The 24962-nt window shown below is 39.7% G+C and overlaps 3 protein-coding genes across 3 annotated transcripts; all 3 read right to left on the minus strand.

Annotated features, from left to right (window-relative positions):
- Positions 1–4559: 4559 nt before the first annotated feature.
- LOC106161052 (uncharacterized) lies at positions 4560–10299 on the minus strand. The gene is made up of 3 exons (XM_013537902.2): positions 8912–10299; positions 7575–8318; positions 4560–7215 (listed from the first exon to the last, which is right to left on the minus strand). The coding sequence occupies exons 1-3, from the start codon at positions 9103–9105 to the stop codon at positions 6519–6521; spliced, it is 1635 nt and encodes a 544-aa protein (XP_013393356.2). The 5' UTR covers positions 9106–10299; the 3' UTR covers positions 4560–6518.
- Positions 10300–10432: 133 nt separating this feature from the next.
- Positions 10433–15187, minus strand: LOC106161053 (uncharacterized). The gene is made up of 4 exons (XM_013537903.2): positions 14812–15187; positions 14259–14459; positions 13033–13776; positions 10433–12460 (listed from the first exon to the last, which is right to left on the minus strand). Exons 1-4 carry the CDS (start codon positions 14829–14831, stop codon positions 11734–11736), a joined length of 1692 nt encoding a protein of 563 aa, XP_013393357.2. The 5' UTR covers positions 14832–15187; the 3' UTR covers positions 10433–11733.
- Positions 15188–18040: 2853 nt separating this feature from the next.
- Positions 18041–20990, minus strand: LOC147759866 (uncharacterized). Its single transcript, XM_086994803.1, has 3 exons — positions 20782–20990; positions 19561–20304; positions 18041–18981 (listed from the first exon to the last, which is right to left on the minus strand). Exons 1-3 carry the CDS (start codon positions 20973–20975, stop codon positions 18354–18356), a joined length of 1566 nt encoding a protein of 521 aa, XP_086850929.1. The 5' UTR covers positions 20976–20990; the 3' UTR covers positions 18041–18353.
- Between the last annotated feature and the right edge of the window lie 3972 nt (positions 20991–24962).

Raw genomic sequence — 24962 nt, forward strand, 5'->3', positions numbered from 1 at the left:
TCAGTGCAAAAGAACAGTAGAAATACACTGGGTCACAGCGCGCGCGACCTCTATAATAATCTGTTCAGGCTCCAATGGAACTATCAAAACCGCTTATCTGAGACAATGGACGCACATGTCTTCAAAGGGAGATGCTGCGTTTCAAGTCCCTTCGTTGTTAATAATGTCCAAGGTTAGATGTGTCTTATAATGTTGGTTGCTCAGCTGATATGTCCGAGTGTGAGCGTGCCTATTAGCCTCGTTGTGATGTTTGTGTAGAAGCCGAGCATAATTGCATTTCTAATTTCTATGCATTTAAAGCGTATGAAAAATAATAAATGTAAGACATTTGGTATAGTATGAACCTCTGGTTATAATTTTGCTATATATTTCGTAAAAATACTAGTATTACACATCTGTCTGAACACTTCAAATTGACGCCAATGGAATGAAATATTACATACACAAAATTGCTCTCATTTATCCTGTAAGATTTGAAAACGCCTCTATAAACTATATTTGACAAACTTTTATCTATATGGGACATTTTTGAAAATGATATATTATAATGTCCGCGAAAAGATAAATAATGAGGGCAGAAACAAAATGGCAGAAAGAGGGCGTTAGACAAAGCCACTTGATGCTGCTTTCGTATCCTCTGTGATAAAGGTAATTGCTGAGTTTTACACGGCAACCAGCCTCGTTGGCGCTCCACTCCCGTCAACGTGAAGCATATGACATATAAGGCCGTGTAACCATTTGTTGGCAGCTTGTCAAGATTGGCCGCGTTCTCTAGCATTTCTAATTTCAAAAGTTATGCTTTTTTCAGCTTTTTTTCAGCATCTATGCAACACTGATAACACATTTAAAAATACCGATCAGCCTTTTGTCTTGCAACTCACAGGAGTGATCAATCTTACTTATATACAGATCAAGTTCTAAAATGAGCTTGATCGGTCAAGTTTTGATGAAATTATGCCTTTTTTGTCTATAAGTGGTTTTTCCTCAGATTTAATTCTGAGGCATGTTAACGGTCTCATAATTGAACTAATTAGAAACGTAAAAGTGTTCTCTTAACATTTTCTACATCTTAACAATATTGTTAGTTGATTATAAAAAAATGATGGTAAACCTGTTATTGTGTATTGTGTAATAAAGTGTCAAAAACAGAAATAAACTCATATCATTGCAGTTTGTCATATTCAGTAACTCACTAAGTTCAGTATCTCAGTATGGAGCAAGTTGGACATTTAGAATTGTTCTATTGATATTTTTCCTATGTCAACAATTTTCTTAGTTGAACATATAAAAATGACAGTAAATTGATTATTTTGTTATATGTAAAAAAGGTGTTAAAATGGAAATAGATTTATTTCAGTACAGTTATCTTGTTTACTTTTTGACATTTTTAAGGTTTGACTCTGAACTTCCGTGGCCTTGAAGACTTTTGCCAGTCACATTTTCTGAATATCCATGGTACTTTCATATTATTATTATGATGGTCATTATGCTGTTAAACATTATGGAATATTGCATCAAAATTGAAGAAAACACTATTTTGGGCACTGCTTCCATAGTGACCATTAAAGAAACACCATGCCCCTTACTCTTCTTAAACTTACAGGAAAGAACTACAGGACTAAAATGCAGCCTAAGTTGGAGAAGCAGTCTAATTGGCTTCTTTTTTCTTTTGTACATTTTTGTGAATTTTTTATCTTTCACATATTAGCATTTTTAATGTAGGACTTGGAACTCCCACAGGCATGAAGCCGAGTGGTAATCAAAATTTCTAAATGCTCATGTTATTAATAGAATATAATTAAAATTTGGTGGTAAGTATACATTTAATCATTATGTAATATTGCATCAAAATTGGCAAAAAGCCTACAGTGCACTGTCACCACAAACGTTATGATAAAAAGAAAACTGTTACTTTTTTTTTACTTACAAGCATAATTCTTAGGGTTGATATTTAGTTCAATTAAGAAAACCAGCTTTACTGGATTATCATTTTTAGTGAATTAATGCAATTTTTTGTGAAATATTCATTTTTCTCATTTTGCCAAATTCTAAGTGTCAACTTGACCTCTCATGGGTCTGTTTTTTCTTTCAGCAGTATTATCTGTTGTGAGTAATTAAAATTTAAGCATAATGTATTATTGCAGCAGAATTGAATGCAAGTTTTCTGATCTTTATATCTCCAAGACTGGCAAAGATATTCCCATAGTTACTGCTGAGCTTAAATAGGAAGTCATATATTGGCAATCTGTGATCCTGAAATTGACCTTTGACCTAATTTTTACCATGAACTGAACTTTGCAAATTTTCCAGCCCATATACCGGTATCTCTTAAACTGGCAGAGATACGCCCAAAGTTGCACTTTGCAAGTTTTCTGATCTTTATATCTCCAAAACTGGCAAGGATATGTCCATAGTTACTGTTGAACTTCAGTAGGAAGTCCTACACTGGGAATCCTACTGTGACCTGTAGGTTTTCTCTTTTGTCATAGTAAGTCTCCTTACTATGCGGGCCGCTGCGGGTTGTTCATACAGCCTGGCGCGGTTACCATGGAAATAACATTGTCATCCATGCGCTGTTTGGTTTCTGTTAACAATAGTACCATTCCCTGACCCGTCGGGTAATTATCGTGTCTTACTTTTTGCTAACGAAAGAGCCCAACCCTAGCTTGCTGAGATAAAGATCGAAGCTGAGCGAGGTCGCAATAAAGTGTGTTCGTCCAAGCGTTAATTGACCTTTGATGCGTGGTGGCTTCACTCTACTTTGTTCACTCTACTCTGATACGGAGTTATTTTTAAAAGTGACTTTACCAAAAAGATTCGGTGATGAAAGCAACTTCGGTGTACATTTTAGCTATCAGGCCTAACCAACTACCAGACTCGGCACCTACGGATCCAGAATAAACCGGTATATCAGACCACACTACCCGTTTTCAAGGTGTGTGTCAGATCGCATTACAGAGTATCAGCCACCACACCGATTTTGCCTGGTGCGCGATGTGATAGCGATGATCGTAGTAATAGATAGACCCCGAGTCAACGAGGGTTATGTGGCATACACGAGTGCGAAGCAACGAGTGGATGTCACATAACCCTCGCTGACGAGGGATCTATCTTATTTAGACCACGGGTCCATTAGCGGGTTATAACGCATTCATGCGAGACGTGCGGTTATGCGAGTTACACCACGTCTGAGTCTTTTGTTCTTCACTTCCACCGTAGTCTAAAGCGGGGTTGGAAAGTAATGCATCTCATCTAGATTCATGCGCTTCTGCAATTTTCCCTGTTTATGCTAAAAATCTGACAAAACCGCAATTTTTAACATAAAATTTAGGTTCGAACATAGCCAATGATGTTTTGTAAATAGAACTTGCAAACTTATATATTCATTTAGAAAAGTAGACCTAATTTTGATAGCGGAAGCATATTCTGTCGGGGGTTAAATATTTTCTGGACGAGATTCAGTGAGTCGTCTGTCGCCATGTTGTCACTCGGAACTACTCCGATGTCTCCGCACTCGACAATAGTATGGAGCTTGCGGAATGAGCCTAGGATTGCCGATTTCCATGTTGTTGTATTCATACGACTCTTACTTGACGAAAATGAGGCGCGATACCCGGATGACAGGTAGGCTTACAAAATTTGTGATGGGGTATGATACTCTGTAATGCGATCTGACACACACCTTGAAAACGGGTAGTGTGGTCTGATAAACTGGTTTATTCTGGATCCGTAGGTGCCGAGTCTGGTAGTTGGGTAGGCCTGGCTATGAATAGATTGAATTCACATAGAGTTGAATAAATGAATTTATGGGAGATAAAATAAAACACTACTCGTACTTGTACATGTAATATTTCTTAGGCTTCAGACCGTTATTGCTATATACATACTATAAATCAACACGATTGAAATTTTTTATAGAAGTCCTGATAATTCTCTTTGCTTTATTCATGGATGGAATGCATTTTTCCAAAAAGACTTGTCAGTTGTTTAAGTAAGAAACATTTTGTAGGCCATATCAATAATATAATTCAGTCTTTATTTGCAAACAGGATCTCTCCCATCTACACCCGTAACATTTCTGTCCTTTTGAATTTTTTCATCAACAGTAAACAATCTTCCCATTAACTGCACGCAAAAGTTGCTTGGAGAACTGGCCCGTTGTCGAATATCAAAAATTTCTTTATATAACAAGGCGAAGGGTGGCGGACCGAAAGACTGACTCCTTGGTTCTGCAGCACACAAAGCAGGAAGAATTATAATTAAATACGCGTAAAAGAAATTCGCCTAAATTTTAATACAAATGTCTCTCTTTCGTTGTTTGATATTAACTCGCACCTATGTAATTCTAAACGATAAAAATAGTTAATGTTTAAGATCTAAACTCCAAACTTGACCAAAAGCCTTCTTCATACTTAAAACCATCAAAGAAAATTAATTTAAAAAGCTGGATTACAATCTCTAGGGTTAACATTACTGTTTAGCACGTGTCATCTCACATAAATTAACAATCAGTTCAGGTTAGCTTTATTCTTGACAGTAAGTAGGGGAAAATTGCCGTTTTTCCAGGAAAATCCAATTTTTGGCCAAAACGAAGAGTTATTATGACTTTAATATACACAATTTATTTGCTCATCATTTATATGCCACTTGATATACATTTTAATACATTGAGATGTTTTTCTGCAATGTTTATTATTTGAATAAAAGAATTGTGAAGAAAATTATACACCTTCATAAGTCAAGAGGTGATCTTATTTATTAGTTGCAAGTATTGCTAGTTATATAAGAAATAAACTTGTAAGTGCTATTCTGTTTTAGGTAACATTACTCTTTGTGCTTTATTGTCTTGATTTAACTATAATAAACCGAGTAACATTGATGTAAAGGAGAAATAAAAGCTGCAACTTCTGGAACATGAAAACTATCTTGTTGTTTATTGTCGGGTCGAAATTCAATTGTCAAAAAAGTTAAATTTGTCAACTTAAGCCTGGATTACATTCACCAAGGGCGTCGCACGATAAAATGTACACGATTTCCCGTATGGTTTCTTTGACATCGCAAGTAGCTACGGGCTAAGGCGAGTGCCTTTACATTACGTGAAGGTACTTTGCCATTTCTACGACATGAGCTTGAAGTCGCGTTGGAAAAATTTGGTTGTCAGTTGAAAAGTGCCCTTTCAGTCTTCTTGCAGTTGTCGCACGTATTCCGTGCGGCTTTCTTGAAGATCGGTACGTTGTTGAAGCCCATTACGATTATTTCTCCCATGTGGTCCGAGTTAGAAAACGCACAACTTCGAATCCATGCAAGTGAATTACGCTTGGTTTAAACATTTTAGGAAGTTAAAACTATTGTTACGTATGCCCCATAAAACCACCAAAGGTGGAAGGGAAAGAGACCAACAAGTTCAACCATTATCACGATTGCCGCAAGTTCACCGCACAATGTTTGCACTGGCCGGCCGGAACTGTGCGCTTCCATCTACGATAATGAACGGCAGACGGGCTTCCGATTTGAAAAATTGTCAAAAGTTTAAATTTGACAAAATCGTATAGACTACGGTCGCGAGGCTGTGAATAGACGTATCATTATTGCTTGCCTCTGCACAGACGCCACACAAAAAATTGACCCAGGTTGCATTCAGAACAGATGATCCGAGGACTAATTGATCCCCCGACTAAATATGGCCGACCACACTTCAAAAACGATATTCTCCCCGCCTCCACACGCACCGTCGCTGCAGGGGCCTAGAAACCGCGGAGCCGAGATTTAATCCGTTTAATGGCGCGTGTGGAGGTGGGGAGACCATGGGGAATCAGCGGCATCACTTTTGAAGTGGGGTCGGCCATATTTAGTCGGCGGATCTGTAAGCTGGCGGATCATCTTGTTCTGAATGTGCTCTTACAGGCAGCATATGAGCACCGCAAAGATATTGCTTGTCAAATTACTGCCAAATGCCAGATTTTATTAATATTTTGTAAGACTGTCAGTGTGTTTTTAGTTTACGTATTTATTTTGAAAAAACAAGATTGCTTTCAACTGGAGCAAAACTCTAGGTTAAATTAAGCTAATGAATGTCACCGCGTAGGGTCCGGAAACATCGAACCAATGGTTAATTTAGATATCTTGATTTCACTATAATAAACCGAGTAATATTGATGTAAAGGAGAAATAAAAGCTGCAACTTCTAAAACATAGATATATAGATGTTCATAGATGTATATGATATGAAGTCAATGTAGTAAAACCCAACACCTGTAACCAATGGTTAATTTAGATATTTGGTAAAATGTTTCTTCGATATATGATATAAAGTCAATGAAGCAAAACCCAACACCTGTCTCCTTCTAGTAATACATATGTCATAAATACAAATCAATTTTACAACTAAAAAGTATGTTAGAGGCCTTAATCAGTTAGCAGAATTGAAGAAGTAGCACTTTCGTAACGAGGATTAGGTCAATATGTGACAGTGCCAGTTTCGATATAATTAGGCGAAAGCGAATGTGGCAGAATCAAGCTTAAAACCCAAACCTTCTGGAATATTTTCTTGAATATTTTCTAGCATACATCTTTTTGACAATATTATGATATTTGAGCGATATTGCCGAGTGTTTCACGGCAACCAGCCTCGTTGGCGCTCCACTCCCGTCAACATGAACCATATGGAAGACAAATGCAGTGTATCCGGTTGGTGGCAGCTTGTCGAGATTGGCCACGCTCTCTAGCGCGAGAAGCTTGGCGCCGAGAAAAGCCACGTGGGCCGGGAGAGATGTCGTCTGCCCTGCATCAACACTACGTGCGTCAGTTCCGACTCCGATGATTTTTCGATTGTTTACCAACCACTCAGCTGCCTCTCCTGAGAAACCGGGGAAATGAACGAGAGCCTGTCCTTGATCATTTTTCCAATGGGTGCGGTTAGTAGTTCCGAAGTACTTCTCATAATTGTTCACGTATTTCCCCCATCCACTGTACAAAAATACCATGGCATTGTCCGGTATCCGACCGTTCTCATATTCCCAATCACGGAGGTCTTTAACAGTCAACACGGCGTCCGGGTTGTTTGCGGCTTTTTTGGAAATATCCACTCGAATGGCCGGACCAATGAGGGTGTGGGCCGGAATCTGATGGATTCGCCATGAACCTTTGATGAAGTGCGCAGGCGCATCCAGATGCGTCCCAATATGCTCCGGGCTACAAAAGTCGTTGGACTCGAGCCTAGTGGTGTACAAGTGTACTGTATATATGAAGGCGACAGTAAATTCCAGTTGCTGGTTTATAATTAGATATATCAAACTAGGACTTTGAGGCTAACATGATCCACGATTATGCCGTTTAAACGTCATCAAACACTTATCGCACAATTTTACGAAAAACAGAAATTAGATCTTTACTGCCAGTTGGAATATTGGAGAAAAATAAGCAATGATCAACTAATCAATAGAGAACAGTAACTGACAGCATTGTAACGTGAAATAGGCCTACTGAACAACTTTCTGATCAAGTAACTTTTCCAGTTGGCAAAATTTACCATTTAAAAAGAACGTTCACTCAGTGACCAAAGTATATATACGCACCATACAGTATTGTTGCCCAGTCTGGCATAGCCTCTACGTCTCACTAGTAGTTCAAAACTAGCACTACCTGGCCACGTCACCGTGTTGTTATCAAGGGGGTACGTAAGGTCAATTACGTCAGCCGGGCCGGGAGAAATTTGGACAGTTTTGAATGCAATGATCCGCAAGGGGCCACCACTGCCGTCCTTTATTTTAACAGGCAGCATGGCCACTGAATACCCCTTGGGTGGAAGTTTATCCAAATTTGCCACGACTTCTGCCATGTAGATGTTGTTTTTGCTTAGAGGAAGATGCGCCAAAGCAGTCTTACTTGGCCCTATCGAAGGACTGTCAATTCCAACGGCTGAGATTCTCCTGTTTTCTGCTAGCCATTTGGCGGCGCTTTCGGCAACTGCGGGGAAATTAAGACGGGAGTTTCCGTCACTGTCTCTTGCATTACCCGTGCCGTTATAACCAAAGAATGCAGTGCGATTGTTGATATATTTTCCCCAACCAGTGAAAACAAACAAAATGGCACCGTCTGGTATTTTGCCGTTGATCCTTTCCCAGTTCATCAGATCTTCCACCTCAAGGTTGGAGTTGGGATTGATGTCTGCTTTGGCAGATATGTCGACTTTGATCGCTGTACCGAAAAACCTATGAGGTGGAATGTCTTGCACGTGCCATTTTCCGCGAGCAAAGTGCGCAGGCGCGTCCATGTGGGTGCTTTGATGTTCTGGTCGGCAAATGTCATTGTCCTCAAGCCTGAAGAGTCAATAATTAAACCTTTTTACAGAACTTGAACAATATATCTTTCTACTTTTGAGTATGCCAATTCTTCTTATTCAGTCAACAGCTAATGCTGAACACATTGTTCGTTTCGAATATTTGGAGGGCTATTATAAAATTTTGCTCATTTGCAAAAAGTAAGAAGAAGAGGGAAAATATGATGATGATGAATATTGAATCTACTACTTAGAGACATGCTTTACTGTGGCGTTGATTAAAAACGATTCTTTCTACACGCTATTCAGCAGAGGCGGATCCAGGATTTTTTGAAGGGGGGGTGGGGGAGTCCGGAACAATAGACCTCGGATGCGAAAACGTTCATCGCCCCCTTGGTGTGGGGTTCGAGGCCTGCTCAAGGACCCGAAAAATTTTGGAGGGCAAACAGTGTCATTTGGTACGGTTTAGAACTATGATTTATCTAGTCAAAATTCTCGTTTCAAGAGGGGAATATTGGTGCGATATATTTTTCAGAGACCGAAGGTTGGTTCAGGACCCCCTGCCCCCCCCCCCCCCTCCCTGCTCTAAATCCGCCACTGATTCATTTCGAGATATACTATATTTTTACATACCACCCAGCTCCAAAATCCACTGGACCCCTGTAGATACGTTTGTATCGAAACCCATCTCTCTCTCGCCCCGGCCAGACTAAACTGTCCTCTGACACTGCATACGTCATGTCTATGATCTCATGGGCGGCAGGACTCCAGTACGCATGTACAATGTAGTTGCATAGCAACAGCATTAGAACAGACGACGGCGCCATTTTTAACTGATGAAAAATACATTATGATATAGATCTAGGCCTACATGAACATCTATGCTGAAGACTATTTTGCTCGAGTAATTAAAAACAGCTAGTTCTTTTGTACAATTTTTAAGGGAATAACAACTGTTCACTTTGGCCAAAATGTGGATTTTCCTGGAGTAAAGGACAATTCCCCATACTTAGCCTACCAATGGCTAATGAATCCATTCCGACAAAGTTAGTTCCTGTTTTTTTCTGAAATATTTGGTTTTTGTAATGTTTTCTTATGAGATTATTACAGAGTGTAGCTTTCTATGGAGGCCACGTGAGGTGAAGGCAAGGACAAATTCTAGAATAATTGCATCAACTGTCGTTACAGTGGTAAAATAGAATTTATTATATTTCAATAAGTAGGCCTATTTGTTTACACTGCATTTAATGTAAAATATGGATAGGCCTATCATACGAACAGTTGTTATCCCTTTAATAAGACAGTATTGCAAAAGTTTAGTCTTGGTGATATTGCACATTGGAAAAGATGACATTTGAATCTTTCAGATAAAGATCTCGAAATATAGGTCCCTATAGGTCAACAGTGGAATTTGGCTATCATCGTGTACAACATCTGAATAGCTTTGAAGGAATGAATTAAGTTTGATAACAAATTCCAGTCACGGCAGCATAGTCTGGGTAAGCATACGAAATGCATTTTGTCATGAAGATTTATTGTAATTCAAGTGAAAAAAAATTTTTTTTTCTAATTTTCTGTAGAATAAAAAGAGGCGAATTGTGTAGGCCTGTAGGGTATTATAATTGGCCAGGTTTTGTCGGTGATAAGCGTTATGTGGTTTGAATAAATATTGAACTTAAAACAAATCAAATCCATTAACAAAAGGGGAAATTGAAATTCAATAATTTGTGCGCAATTGGCCAGAGATGCAAAACAGATGCACTGGTCCTACTAAAATTCCAAAATTGACCAAGAAAACAAGACGTTGTTCATGAGACTATAAACGTATATTCGTGTGTGTGTGTGTGTGTGTGTGTGTGTGTGTGTGTGAGAGAGAGAGAGAGAGAGAGAGAGAGAGTGTGTGTGTGTGTGTAAGAGAGAGAGAGTGAGTAAGCATTTTCATACTAATGTATATGTACATTCATGGACTGAAATACAGTATATCAGTAGAAAAAGACGTTTTTAAATGGTTTAAACTGGATATGAAAATGAATTTAAAATAACAATTCGTGATCAAATCCATATTACATCTCTCTGAGTTAACAAACTGGTCACGAAGTCACGAAGTCACGAAAAAATTTATTTTTTTAAGGAAGAAAAGCCATAAAACGATGGTAAAGATACACAAGTTCTTCGTTTTCTATAAAATGTTATTAGAATGTCTATCCTACAATAAATCTGCAGTATAGAGTGTTCTAAACAACAACATATGTGATAAGAAACGCAGTTTTTCTTAGTTTGTGAATCTTCTCTTTTGATAGAAGAAATGCATCAAAGATGTTACTGCTAGAATGAATATATATAGTAATCTGATCACTATGGTTTTAATTATATCATTCAAGATTCATATGGGTTACCTTTAAATTTGCACGTTCAGTTCGCCTATGAAGCCCTGCCACAATCTCCATTATTATATCTCTGTGCAGCGATGAAACACACCTTTCACATGTAGGCTACCCTAACATTAGTTTGAAAACATGTTAAAATCATCACATAGTTTTTTTAACACAAGTAAATCGTCAATATTACTAAGAGATTACCTGGACAAGCTTAAGCACTTGATATCAGTCACTACTAGTGCCTTGAATTTCTTCTGCAAGATCTTGGGGGTAGGGGAGATCTAGGGAGCTCTCCGTCTACGTGTAAGCGGATCAGATGTTGTTCTGCTTGTGCTCCTTTTGGACAACAAGGACTTGACAAAATATTTAAACCCGGTTTACAGGTGGTGTGTCGACATTAAAGTACAGTCTGTACGTGAAGGAAGGCAATATAAAGGACCATGTCTTGTGAGGTCGGTAGCTCAGGTGAAGGATCACAGAAAGCAAGTGCTTATTTGGATAGATTTGTCTGATAATGTTGGTTGCTCAGCTGATAGGTCAAAGTGTGAGCGTGCCTATTTGGTTAGACTTGACGTATAATGTCAGTAGCTTAGCTGATAGGTCAAAGTGTGAGTGAGCCTATTTGGTTAGACTTGACGAATAATGTCAGTAGCTCAGCTGATAGGTGAAAGTGTGAGCGTGCCTATTTGGTTAGACTTGACGTATAATGTCAGTAGCTCAGCTGATAGATCAAAGTGTGAGCGTACAGGACTTTTAGTCTCATCGTGGTGTTTGTGAAGAAGCTGAGAACAATTGCATTTCTAATTTATATGCATTTAAAGAGTATGAAAAATAATGTATTTAAGGCATTTGAGTTTAGTATGAACAACAGATGATTACTTTGCTACACCTTTCTTAAAAAGCCCAGTATTACACATCTGTGTAAACATTTCTAATAGACGCCAATGGAACAAATCGATACTAAAACAAAATCGATTTCATTTACAATGTAAGATTGGAAAGCGCCTAAGTTTGCATTAAGTATAACTATATATATTTGAAAACCTGTTATGCATATGGAAACTTTTTGCAACTGATCTATAATAATGACTGCGTAAGGACAAATAATGATGGCAAAAACAAAATGGCAGAAAGAGGGTGTAAGACAAAACCACTCGATGCTGCTTTCGTATCATCTGAGTTAAAACTAATTGCAGAGTTATTCACGGCAACCAGCCTCGTTGGCGCTCCACTCCCGTCAACATGAACCATATGGAAGACAAATGCAGTGTATCCGGTTGGTGGCAGCTTGTCGAGATTGGCCACGCTCTCTAGCGCGAGAAGCTTGGCGCCGAGAAAAGCCACGTGGGCCGGGAGAGATGTCGTCTGCCCTGCATCAACACTACGTGCGTCACTTCCGACTCCGATGATTTTTCGATTGTTTACCAACCACTCAGCTGCCTCTCCTGAGAAACCGGGGAAATGAACGAGAGCCTGTCCTTGATCATTTTTCCAATGGGTGCGGTTAGCAGTTCCGAGGTACTTCTCATAATCATCTACGTATTTTCCCCATCCGCTGTACAAAAAAACCATGGCATTGTCCGGTATCCGACCGTTCTCATATTCCCAATCATGGAGGTCTTTAACAGTCAACGTAGCGTCCGGGTTGTTTGCGGCCTTTTGGGAAATATCCACTCGAATGGCCGGACCAATGAGGGTGTGGGCCGGAATTTGATGAATTCGCCATGAACCTTTGATAAAGTGCGCAGGCGCATCCAGATGCGTCCCAATATGCTCCGGGCCACAAAAGTCGTTGATCTCGGTCCTAACGGTGTACAATTGTATATATGAAGGCGACAAAATATTCCACTGGCTGGTTTATAATTAGATATGTCAATTAAGGCCTTTGAGGTATCATGATCCACAATTATTCCATTCAAACGTCATCAAACATTTATGGCAAAATTTTAAGAAAACAGAAATTAGACTTAAAAAAAAAAACCTTTACACTGGACGGCTTCCTTTCTGCGTCCTTTGTGCAACCATGAAACTGGCATGGCAATGGTCGTAGAAAGGAGACACAAGCATTGCCTTGGTTGCAGAATGACTGCTCAGTAATCGGCCAGTTGTCGGCACGTAAAGCATTATTTTTTAAATTTTAAACAGGGCCGTACTAGGGGGCACAGAAAGGACGCCGTCCAGTGTAAAGATGGTTTTACTGCCAACTGGATGATTGGAGAAAAGTAAGCAATATTACTGAGGATCAACAGTAACTGACAGCATTGTAACGTGAAATAGGCCTACTGAACAACTTTCTGATCAAGTTAATTTTTTCAGTTAGCAAAATTTACCATTTAAAAAGAACGTTCACTCAGTGACGCAAGTATATATACGTACCATACAGTATTGTTGCCCAATCTAGTAAAACCTCTTCGTCTCACTAGTAGTACAAAACTGGCACTACCCGGCCATGTAACCGTGGTGTTATCAAGGGCGTACGTAAGGTCAATTACGTCAGCCGGGCCGGGAGAAACTTGGACAGTTTTGAACGCAATGATCCGCAAGGGGCCACCACTGCCGTCTTTTATTTTAATAGGCAGCATGGCCACTGAATATCCCTTGGGTGGAAGTTTGTCCAAATTGGCCACGACGTCTGCCAAGTAGATGTTGTTTTTGCTTAGAGGAAGATGCGCCAAACCAGTTTTACTTGGTCCCATCGAAGGACTGTCAATTCCAACGGCTGAGATTCTCCTGTTTTCTGCCAGCCATTTGGCGGCGCTTTCGGCAACTGCGGGGAAATTAAGACGGGAATGTCCGTCACTGTCTCTTGCTTTACCCGTGCCGTTATAACCAAAGAATGCAGTGCGATTGTCGATATATTTTCCCCAACCAGTGTAAACAAACAAGATGGCACCATCTGGTATTTTGCCGTTGACCCTTTCCCAGTTCATCAGATCTTCCACCTCAAGGTTGGAGTTGGGATTGAGGTCTGCTTTGGCAGATATGTCGACTTTGATCGCTGTACCGAAAAACCTATGAGGTGGAATGTCTTGCACGCGCCATTTTCCGCGAGCAAAGTGCGCAGGCGCGTCCATATGGGTGCTATGATGTTCTGGTCGGCAAATGTCATGGTCTTCAAGCCTAAAGAGTCAATTATTAAATCATTTTCAGAACTAGTACAATATATCTTTCTACTTTTCAGTATGCCTATTCTCCTACTTCAACCAACAGCTAATAATGAACATATTGGTCATCTCGCATATTTGGAGGTCTATTATAAAATTTTGCTAAGTGGGAAAAAGTAAGAGAAGAGAGAAAAGACGAAGATGATGAATATTCAGCAGAGGCGGATCCAGGATTATTTGAAGGGGGGGGGGGGGGGGTCCAGAACAACAGATCTCGGATGCTAAGCCGACCATCGACCCCTTGGTGTGGGGACCGACACATTTTTGGTGTTCTGGGGAGCAAACAGGGTCATTCGGTACGGTTTAGAACTATAATTTAGCTAGTCAAAATTCCAATTTCAAAAGGGGAATATTTCAGAAACCGTAGTTGATTTAGGACCCTTGCCCTTCTCTAAACCCGCTACTGATTCATTTGGAGGTATAATATAGATTACATACCACCCAGCTCCAAAATCCACTGGACCCCTGTAGATACGTTTGTATCGAAACCCATTTCTCTCTTGCCCCGGCCAGGCTAAACTGTCCTCTGACACCGCATACGTCATGTCTATGATCTCATGGGCGGCAGGACTCCAGTGCGCATGTACAATGTGGTTGCATAGCAACAGCATTAGAACAGACGTCGACGCCATTTTTTCACTGAAGAAAAATAATTTGAATATACATGTACATGTACATCTATGCGGAAAACTATTTTTTCGAGCAATAAAAAAACAGCTCGTCCTATTGTACAATTCTTAAAGGGATAACAACTGTTCACTTGGCCAAAAAGTGTATTTCCTTGGGGTAAAGGACAAATTATTGCACAATGGAAATGAGGACCCCTGAAGTTTTCAGATGAGGATATCGAAATATGGCTCTACAATTGAAGTTGGTTAAACCATGCACTCATAACATGAGGGTTATAGCTTATAACAAAATTATACTAGTATGTTAAAATCTTCACGCTGTTTTAAACACAATTATTTCGTCAATATTACTAAGAGCTTACCTGGTTAAACTTAAGCACATGTATATCAGTCACTACAAGTGCCTTGCCTCTGAATATCTTCTGCAAGATCCTGGCGGTAGGAGAGATCTAGGGAGCTCTCCGACTTCGTGTAAGCGGATCAGATGTTGTTCTTCTTGTGCGCCTTTTGTACACGAAAAAGGTGACAAGAAATTTAAACCCGGCTTACATTTGTTGTGTTGACATTAAGGTACAGTCTGTACGTGAAGGAAGGCAACACAAAGGGCCATGCCTTGTTGGGTCGGTAGCTCAAGAGAAAGATCACAGGATGCACGTGTTTAGACTTGTCGCTTGCTTATTTAGTTAGACCTTGGATATAATAACGAATGGAACCTTCAATCGCGTCTTGAATTAAAATGACGCAATCTGTCTCCGATTTCTTAGGCTCGCTTACATTTCTTTAGGCTGGCGTTTTTTATGTACCTTTTAAATAAAGATGACGTCAACACTGCTGTGTACTTAATATATAGGTTTAATATATCCCTTTATCAAAGCTGGCATCAACACTGCTGTGAACTGCATATATATGTTCATGTTGCCGGCTAATGTCTGCTCGAATTTGGGGATGCTCATTAATATTTTTTACTCTCAATATCGGTTCTCGTTGCAATATGGCATCACACATGCATTTGTGACACAAAAAAACGCACCTGGGGGGCTTTTAATATCCTTTTATCAAAGTTGACACCAACACTGTGAACAGTATATATATATCTATGTGCATGTTACTGGCTATTGTCTGTTCGAATTTGGGGATGTTAATTGGTAATTGTATTACTCTTAATATCGGCCGATACATTGCTTTAAAACCAATTATATATATATATATATATATATAGGCCTATATATATATATCAGCTCAACATAGAACATTACAATCTTGGACGTGATAACAAGTATAAAAGACAAACGCCAGAACCCGTTTTTATGAGGTAACAGAAAAAAAAGAAACTGATAGCCCGAAACAAATTTCCATGTGTTGACGCAAGCCTATGTGCTCTCAACTGCAAGATGGCGGCAATGCTGTATCATAGCAACCACGAGGGACCGCGAGAAATTGCGTTATCAATGCAAAAAAAACAAAAAAACAGTAGAAATATACTGAGGCACAGCGCGCGCGACCTTGATACTAATCTGTTCAGGCTCCAATGGAACTATCAAAACCGCTTATCTGAGACAAGGGCGAATGTGTACCCGAACGCACATGTCTTCAAAGGAAGATGCCGCTTTTCAAGTCACTTCGATATTAATTATGTCCAAGGTTAGATGTGTCTTATAATGTCGGTTGCTCAGCTGATACAGATGTATGTAAGTGTGAACGTGCATATTTGGTTACACTTGTCGTATATATTTTCATTAGCTCAGCTAATAGGTCAGAGTGTGAGCGTGCCTATTAGCCTCATTGTGATGTTTGTGTAGAAGCCGAGCACAATTGCATTTCTCATTTACTGGTATATGCACTTAAAGCGTATGAAAAATAATTAATTTAAGACATTTGAGTATAGTATGAACCTCTGGTGGTAATTTTGCTATACATCTCGTAAAAAGACCAGTATTACACATCTGTCTGAACATTTCAAAATAACGCCAATGGAACAAAATATTAAATACACAAAATTGCTGTCATTTATCCTGTAAGATTTGAAAACGCCTTCATTTGCATAAAGTATAACTATATTTGACAAACTCTTATCTATATGCACCTTTTTGCGAATGATCTATTATATTGTCCGCGAAATGATAAATAAATAGGGCAGAAACAAAATGGAAGAAAGAGGGCGTAAGACAAAACCACTCTGTGCTGCTTTCCTATCATTTGAGATAAAAGTACATGCATGCCAGAAACAGGATAGCGAACTGGAGCATAAAATAAATATTTATAGCCATTTGCTTTTTACCATACAAAAATAAGTGCAAACACTGACTTCTGCACAAATACTATACTAGCTTGTCATAAACTTTGGAAGGATACTCCCAGTAAGACTATTGAATTGAAATATAGGCAAAATTACTCTGGACTCTTAATTATCATATTGATCAAATTATTAATTCAGGGTTGTAGTAATAACAAGACTTACAAAAACCATCAGAAAAGAGCATCATTATTGAGCCATTTCCCCCCTTTTTTTTTTTGCTACTTTATTGATTTCTCATTTAACGCCGAGAATAAATTAAAATGTAGGTATAGTACAACGCAATCTAGCTAGTACTGGGAACCACCTAGTAGTCATACCTTTGTCTTCTTACTGTCTCCCAAACGTCCCTGGAAATGCGAGGTTTACAGCAGAACTTCTCCATTCTATCTGCCTCCTCTGTGGAACAAAATATCTGCAACTATGCATGGTATTTTGCTAGGCGAACTCCCGGAGCCTTTTCAGTCTTATTTCACGCCCTGGTTGATATGAGTGTCTGCTACAGAAAGTAGAAGCTTGATTGTACATGTAACTTAGAACCATGCTATCTCTGGCTGAAATGCTTTGCGATCCGAGGGATTAATAAAGACAAAGTTTTCTTCCAAGCGTCACTCAAGGTGCCAACATCTGGGACTTTGGTATAAGCAATGAGGGATGCAGCCTAGTAACAACTTGGTGCATTAAGTTGAGCAAATTTAAGCATACAACGAGAGCACTGGTGATTATCTCATGACAAAGACAAAGAGGAAACTTGTCTGCAATGATATAACCTATTAACGGTATTATATTTAGAGCAGTTTGTAGCAAGAATAGCGTGGATTTTTACTTATGATGTATAAAGATTAGTATTTACGCGTCTGATGGGTATGTTCTTTCGTTGTTTGTCTTTTTATAGGGAACTATGGAACATTATACTGGTTTATTAAATCATACAGTGACCTGAAAAGGAGTAAAAAAATTATCACTTAGTAAATAGATATAATTGTCTTCGTCTATATTTAAAGCAAACGTACGTCCCATTGTCGTCAGGGAAGTTGTCCGGTTGGTTTCATATCTAATCGAACTAAATAACTATATTTTATATGTTTGATGTCAAAGCGAGAAAAAAAGCTATCATGCCACTCCGTACCTTTGATACTGGTACCACTCTGTAGTCCAATGGAATTTTAATGGGTGATTTTTATATAATATAATATAATATAATATAATATAATATAATATAATATATGATTGTGTATAATTTTATAAATTTCATTTTTGAAAGACAAGAAAGATCAAAACATTGAGTAAAATTGATATTTGTTGTTTACTTAATCCACGCAGAACGTTTAGTAGCCTATTGCACGCCTGTCTCAAGATTTTGAATAAGTCATAAGAGCGAAATAACCCACTACTAGTACATGAATATACATGTAGAATTTTAATCAGTCATTTACATTTAACAATTTAGAAAGTCTTGCCCGCATTAATGACTGTCTTTGAAATTTCTAAATACATGCTTCAATTTCCATTGACTTCAATCAAGAAAGTAAGGACAGAAAATGAGGGCAAAATCAATATAATAAATAGAGGGCGTGTTATAGGACCATATGAAGCTACTTTCCTATCAACCTAGTTAAAACTAATTGCTGAGTTTTTCACGGCAACCAGCCTCGTTGGCGCTCCACTCCCGTCAACATGAACCATATGGAAGACAAATGCAGTGAATCCGGTTGGTGGCAGCTTGTCGAGATTGGCCACGCTCTCTAGCGCGAGAAGCTTGGCGCCGAGAAAAGCCACGTGGGCCGGGAGAGATGTCGTCTGCCCTGCATCAACACTACGTGTGTCACTTCCGACTCCGATGATTTTCCTATTGTTCACCAACCACTCAGCTGCCTCTCCTGAGAAACCGGGGAAATGAACGAGAGCCTGTCCTTGATCATTTTTCCAGTGGGTGCGGTTAGCAGTTCCGAGGTACTTCTCATAATCATCTATATATTTCCCCCATCCACTGTACAAAAAAACCATGGCATTGTCCGGTATCCGACCATTCTCATATTCCCAATCATGGAGGTCTTTAGCAGTCAACATAGCGTCCGGGTTGTTTGCGGCTTTTTTGGAAATATCCACTCGAATGGCCGGACCAATGAGGGTGTGGGCCGGAATTTGATGGATTCGCCATGAACCTTTGATGAAGTGTGAAGGCGCATCCAGATGGGTCCCAATATGCTCCGGGATACAAAAGTCGTTGATCTCGTGCCTAATGGTGTACAATTGTATATATGAATGCAACAATAAATTCCAGTTGCTGGTTTATAATTAGATATGTCAATCAAGGCCTTTGAGGTATCATGATCCACAATTATTCCTTTCAAACGTCATCAAACACTTATGGCACAATTTTAAGAAAAACAGATGTTAGACTTTAAGAACCCCTTTACACTGGACGGCTTCCTTTCTGCGTCCTTTGTGCAACCATGAAACTGGCATGGCTGTGGTCATAGAAAGAAGGCACAAGCATCGCTTTGGTTGCAGAATGAATGCTCAATGATCGGCCAGTCGTCGGCACGTAAAGCATTATTTTTTTACTCTCAAACGGGGCCGTACTATGGGGCACAGAAAGGACGCCGTCCAGTGTAAAGGGGGCTTAACTGTCAGTTGGATGATTGGGGAAAAGTAAGCAATATAACTGAGGATCAAAAAATCAATAGAGAACAGTACATGACAGCATTGTAACGTGCAATACTAAACAACTTTCTGATCAAATAACATTTTTCAGATGGCAAAATTTACCATTTAAAAAGAACGTTCACTCAGTGACCAAAGTATATATACGTACCATACAGTATTGTTGCCCAGTCTGGTATAACCTCTACGTCTCACTAGTAGTTCAAAACTAGCACTACCCGGCCATGTAACCGTGGTGTTATCAAGGGCGTACGTAAGGTCAATTACGTCAGCCGGGCCGGGAGAAACTTGGACAGTTTTGAACGCAATGATCCGCAAGGGGCCACCACTGCCGTCTTTTATTTTCATAGGCAGCATGGCCACTGAATATCCCTTGGGTGGAAGTTTGTCCAAATTGGCCACGACGTCTGCCAAGTAGATGTTGTTTTTGCTTAGAGGAAGATGCGCCAAACCAGTTTTACTTGGTCCCATCGAAGGACTGTCAATTCCAACGGCTGAGATTCTCCTGTTTTCTGCTAGCCATTTGGCGGCGCTTTCGGCAACTGCGGGGAAATTAAGACGGGAGTTTCCGTCACTGTCTCTTGCATTACCCGTGCCGTTATAACCAAAGAATGCAGTGCGATTGCCGATATATTTTCCCCAACCAGTGAAAACAAACAAGATGGCACCATCTGGTATTTTGCCGTTGACCCTTTCCCAGTTCATCAGATCTTCCACCTCAAGGTTGGAGTTGGGATTGAGGTCTGCTTTGGCAGATATGTCGACTTTGATCGCAGTACCGAAAAACCTATGAGGTGGAATGTCTTGCACGCGCCATTTTCCGCGAGCAAAGTGCGCAGGCGCGTCCATGTGGGTGCTATGATGTTCTGGTCGGCAAATGTCATGGTCTTCAAACCTAAAGAGTCAATTATTAAATCATTTTCAGAACTAGTACAATATATCTTTCTACTTTTCAGTATGCCTATTCTCCTACTTCAACCAACAGCTAATACTGAACATATTGGTCATCTCGCATATTTGGAGGTCTCTAATAAAATTTTGCTAAGTGGGAAAAAGTAAGAGAAGAGAGAAAAGATGAAGATGATGAATATTCAGCAGAGGCGGATCCAGGATTAGTTGAAAGGGGGGGGGGTCCAGAACAACAGATCTCGGATGCGAAGCCGACCATCGACCCCTTGGTGTGGGGACCGACACATTTTTGGTGTTCTGGGGAGCAAACAGGGTCATTCGGTACGGTTTAGAACTATAATTTAGCTAGTCAAAATTCCAATTTCAAAAGGGGAATATTTCAGAAACCGTAGTTGATTCAGGACCCCGGCCCTTCTCTAAATCCGCTACTGATTCATTTGGAGGTATAATATAGTTTACATACCACCCAGCTCCAAAATCCACTGGACCCCTGTAGATACGTTTGTATCGAAACCCATTTCCCTCTTGCCCCGGCCAGACTAAACTGTTCTCTGACACCGCATACGTCATGTCTATGATCTCATGGGCGGCAGGACTCCAGTGCGCATGTACAATGTGGTTGCATAGCAACAGCATTAGAACAGACGTCGACGCCATTTTTTCACTGAAGAAAAATAATTTGAATATACATGTACATTTATGCCGAAAACTATTTTGCTCGAGTAATAAAAAACAGCTAGTTCTAGTGTATAATTCTTAAAGGGATAACAACTGTTGATTTTGGCTAAAAAGTGGATTCTACTGGGGTAAAGGACATTTTTTCCATCTTTACCAATGGTTAATGAATCCATTCCATCATTCAAAGTTATTCCCCCTCTTTTTTTCTAAAAAGATTGTGTTTTTTGCAATATTCTCTTAAGAGATTATTACAGAGTGTAGCCATCTATGGAATCACGTAATATGGGGGCAAGCATAAATTCTAGAATAATTAATTGTCCTTTCGGTGGTAAAACAGAATTTATCATTTTCCAATGAGTTTACTCTGTATATATTGTGAAATATGGAGATCATACGAACAGTTGTTATCCCTATAATAAGACAGTAATACCAACGTTTACTCTTGATATTGCACACTGGAATTGAGGACTTTTGAAGTTTTCAGATTAAGGATCTCGAAATATGGCTCTACAGTGGAAGTTGGTTAAACCACTCGTAACATAAGGGTTAATTATAGCTTAATTATAACAAAAATTATATGTTAAAATCATCACACTGTTTTTTAACACAAGCATTTCCTCAATATTACTTAGAGATCACCTGGTTTAGCTTAAGCACATGTATATCAGTCGCTACAAGTGCCTTGCCTCGGAATATCTTCTGAAAGATCTTGGGGGGTAGGGGAGATCTATGGAGCTCTCCGTCTACGTGTAAGCGGATCAGATGTTGCTCTGCTTGTGCTCCTTTTGGACAACAAGGACGTGACAAGATATTTAAACGCGGCTTACATGTGTTGTGTCGACATTAAGGTACATTGTGAACGTGAAGGAAGGCAACATAAAGGGCCATGTCTTGTTAGGTCGGTAGCTCAAGTAAAAGATCACAGGATGCACGTGTTTAGACTTGTCGCTTGCTTGTTAAACCTTGGATAAAATAACGAATGAAACCTTCAATCGTGTCTTGAATTAAAATGGCGCAATTTCTCTCAGATTTCTCAGGCTCGATGACATTTCTTTTAGGCTGGCATTTTTATGTACTAGTACCTTTTTAAATAAAGATGACGTCAACACTGCTGTGTACTGCATATATATGTTCATGTTACCAGCTAATGTCTGCTCTTAGCCTGAGATGCGGCTATAATGAAGCCTTCAATAGTGCCTTGAATTAAAATGACGCAGTCTCTCTGATTTCTACTACTATTTCCTTTTAATTTAATTTATGTATGTCTTTTGATCAAGGGCGAAAATATAGTACTACTAATAACACAAAATAATACAATACGTGATTTTTAAATGTATTTTTATTGCTATAAAATACTATGATTATAAAATTTCTCAAATATTTATTCATGTAGGTTTTAAGGCAAATGTAGGCCAAATTCGACAGAAGCGCAAATGGATTGCCAAATGCTTGTAAAACATTATAAACTGGAGGTCGCCTACATGGATCAAACACCATTCTTCACCGAGGGCGCTACATTGGAAACATGAAGCAGGTCAACTCCATTTCGAGGTCGACCTTGAAAAACTGGTCGCCCTTTCCGCGAGTGTTCGACAATATGGCGTGCTGTTGTGTCAGTGCAGTAGGAAGCTGAAATAAAAAGACCAAAACTTTATGAACATCGTGCCTGAAGGTACACGAAAACACTTTTAATTGGATTTACATACTACAAGGTGCAACAGAGGACCCACAGAGATTGTCAGAACGTGGATATTTCAAGGTACTTAAGTGTCTCAAGGTTTTTTGTTCAGACTGCTAAGAAGCCTTACCAGCGGTAAGGGTACCGTGAGCTTGTAAGGCCGAAAACTGAGGCAACCTTTGTCTTGGCATTTGTCACTGATTAGTGCCTACCCCGGTGTAAAAGGTGTATTAGTGTAATCATATGTGTGGAATTTCATGTCAGATGGACATATAAAGATCTAAAAATTCGTCACAATATTTAAAAAAGATACATCTTTGCACAGCAGTCGTAGATCGGTAAGATTCAGTTGTTAGTTACGAACTACTTCCTGGTTTTCACAAGGTCCTTCAATAACTCTAAAACATCATTATTATTGCAGCACATACCATAAAACACCCAAAAATACTTAGATGTGGACATATCGGATTATATAAATGTCAAAATTCCACATGAGAACGATTTATAGCCTCCTGGGAATTCCTTTCCATTTCTAATTTACTGGTATATGCATTTAAAGCGTATGAAAAATAATGAATTTCAGACATTTGATTATAGTATGAACCTCTGGTGATAATTTTGGTATACATCTCGTAAAAAGACCAGTATTACACATCTGTCTGAACACTTCAAATTGACGCCAATGGAACGAAATATTACATACACAAAATTGCTGTCATTTATCCTGTAAGATTTGAATACGCCTTCATTTGGATAAACTATAACTATATTTGACAAACTCTTATCTATATGAACATTTTTGCAAATGATATACAGTGTATTATAATGTCCGCGAAAGGATAAATAAATAGGGCAGAAACAAAATGGAAGAAAGAGGGCGTAAGACAAGACCGCTCGACGGTGCTTTCGTATCATCTGTGATAAAAGTAATTGCTGAGTTTTTCACGGCAACCAGCCTCGTTGGCGCTCCACTCCCGTCAACATGAACCATACGGAAGACAAATGCCGTGGAACCAGTTGGTGGCAGCTTGTCGAGATTGGCCAAGCTCTCTATCGCGAGCAGCTTGGCGCAGAGAAAAGTCGCGTGAGCCGGGAAAGATGTCGTCTGTCCTGCATCAACACTAAGTGTGTCACTTCCGATTTCGATGATTTTTCGATTGTTCACCAACCACTCTGCTGCCTCCGCTGAAAAACCGGGGAAATGGACGAGAATTTGCCCTTGGTCGTTTATCTATTGGGTGCGGTTAGCAGTTCCAAGGTACTTCTCATAATCGTTCACGTATTTCCCCCATCCACAGTGCAGGAACACCATAGCATTGTCCGGTATACGCCCGTTCTCGTATTCCCAATCATGGAGGTCTTTAACAGTCAACACGGCGTCTGGGTTGTTCGCCGCCTTTTTGGAAATATCCACTCGGATGGCCGGACCAATGATGGTGTGGGCTGGAATTTGATGGATTCGCCACGAACCTTCGATGAAGTGCGCAGGCGCATCCAGATGCGTCCCAACATGCTTTGGGCAACAAAAGTCGTTGTACTCAACCCTGCAGTGATATAGGAAGGAATATAAAGCGTGTACCTGGCCTCAATTAAAATGGCCACCGAAAATGATTTTACTAAATTATTTTACTAAAAGAAGATTAAACTGTACATACATCTTGCACAAAATATATGTAAAATCTATTTGTATACGCACCATACAGTAGTATTGGCTACCTCCATATATCCTTTCTGTACCGGAAGTTGTTTAAAGCTGGCCCTACCCGGCCACATTACCGTGCTGTTTCCAAGGGGATAAGAAAGGTCAACCACGTCTTCAGGACCGGGAGATATTTGGACACTTTTGAAGGCAATGATCCGCAAGGGGGCGCCGCTGCCGTCCTTAATATTGACAGGTAGCATGGCAACTGAGTACCCCTTGGACGGAAGTTTATCTAAGTTTGCTACACTCTCTGCGTTAAAGATGTTCTTTTCATGGAGTGGAACGTGGGCCATATAAGAACTGCTTGGTCCTATTGAAGGACTATCAACTCCGACGGCAGAGATTTTCCTGTTCTCTGCTAGCCATTTGGCGGCGCTCTGTGATACCGAGGGAAAGTGCAGATCGTTTTTCCAATCACCTGCCCCATCATAACCGTAATATGCTGTATTTTTGGTGTAATATTTTCCCCAACCCGTGTAAACGAACAATATAGCGCCGTCTGGTATTTTGCCATTGCTACTTTCCCATACTTCCAGATCTTCTACCTCTAGGTTTGAGTCGGGGTTATTGCCGCTTTTGCAGAAAT

The sequence above is a fragment of the Lingula anatina genome, chromosome 9 (genome assembly GCF_051362555.1).
Source record: "Lingula anatina isolate TDL-2025a chromosome 9, LinAna3.0, whole genome shotgun sequence".
In the NCBI taxonomy this organism is placed as follows: Eukaryota; Metazoa; Brachiopoda; class Lingulata; order Lingulida; family Lingulidae; genus Lingula; species Lingula anatina.

What these genes read in the sequence shown, in the direction of transcription:
- LOC106161052 (XM_013537902.2), bottom strand. Translation starts at nt 9,105, where the DNA reads ATGGCGCCGTCGTCTGTTCTAATGCTGTTGCTATGCAACTACATTGTA. An exon ending in GTGGATTTTGGAGCTGGGTG is followed by an intron (nt 8,319 to 8,911) that starts GTATGTAAAAAT and finishes TTGACTCTTCAG; the next exon opens with GCTTGAGGACAATGACATTT. An exon ending in CTGGGCAACAATACTGTATG is followed by an intron (nt 7,216 to 7,574) that starts GTGCGTATATAT and finishes GTACACCACTAG; the next exon opens with GCTCGAGTCCAACGACTTTT.
- LOC106161053 (XM_013537903.2), bottom strand. Translation starts at nt 14,831, where the DNA reads ATGTGCTTAAGTTTAACCAG. An exon ending in GTGGATTTTGGAGCTGGGTG is followed by an intron (nt 13,777 to 14,258) that starts GTATGTAATCTA and finishes TTGACTCTTTAG; the next exon opens with GCTTGAAGACCATGACATTT. An exon ending in TTGGGCAACAATACTGTATG is followed by an intron (nt 12,461 to 13,032) that starts GTACGTATATAT and finishes GTACACCGTTAG; the next exon opens with GACCGAGATCAACGACTTTT.
- LOC147759866 (XM_086994803.1), bottom strand. Translation starts at nt 20,975, where the DNA reads ATGGCGTCGACGTCTGTTCTAATGCTGTTGCTATGCAACCACATTGTA. An exon ending in GTGGATTTTGGAGCTGGGTG is followed by an intron (nt 20,305 to 20,781) that starts GTATGTAAACTA and finishes TTGACTCTTTAG; the next exon opens with GTTTGAAGACCATGACATTT. An exon ending in CTGGGCAACAATACTGTATG is followed by an intron (nt 18,982 to 19,560) that starts GTACGTATATAT and finishes GTACACCATTAG; the next exon opens with GCACGAGATCAACGACTTTT.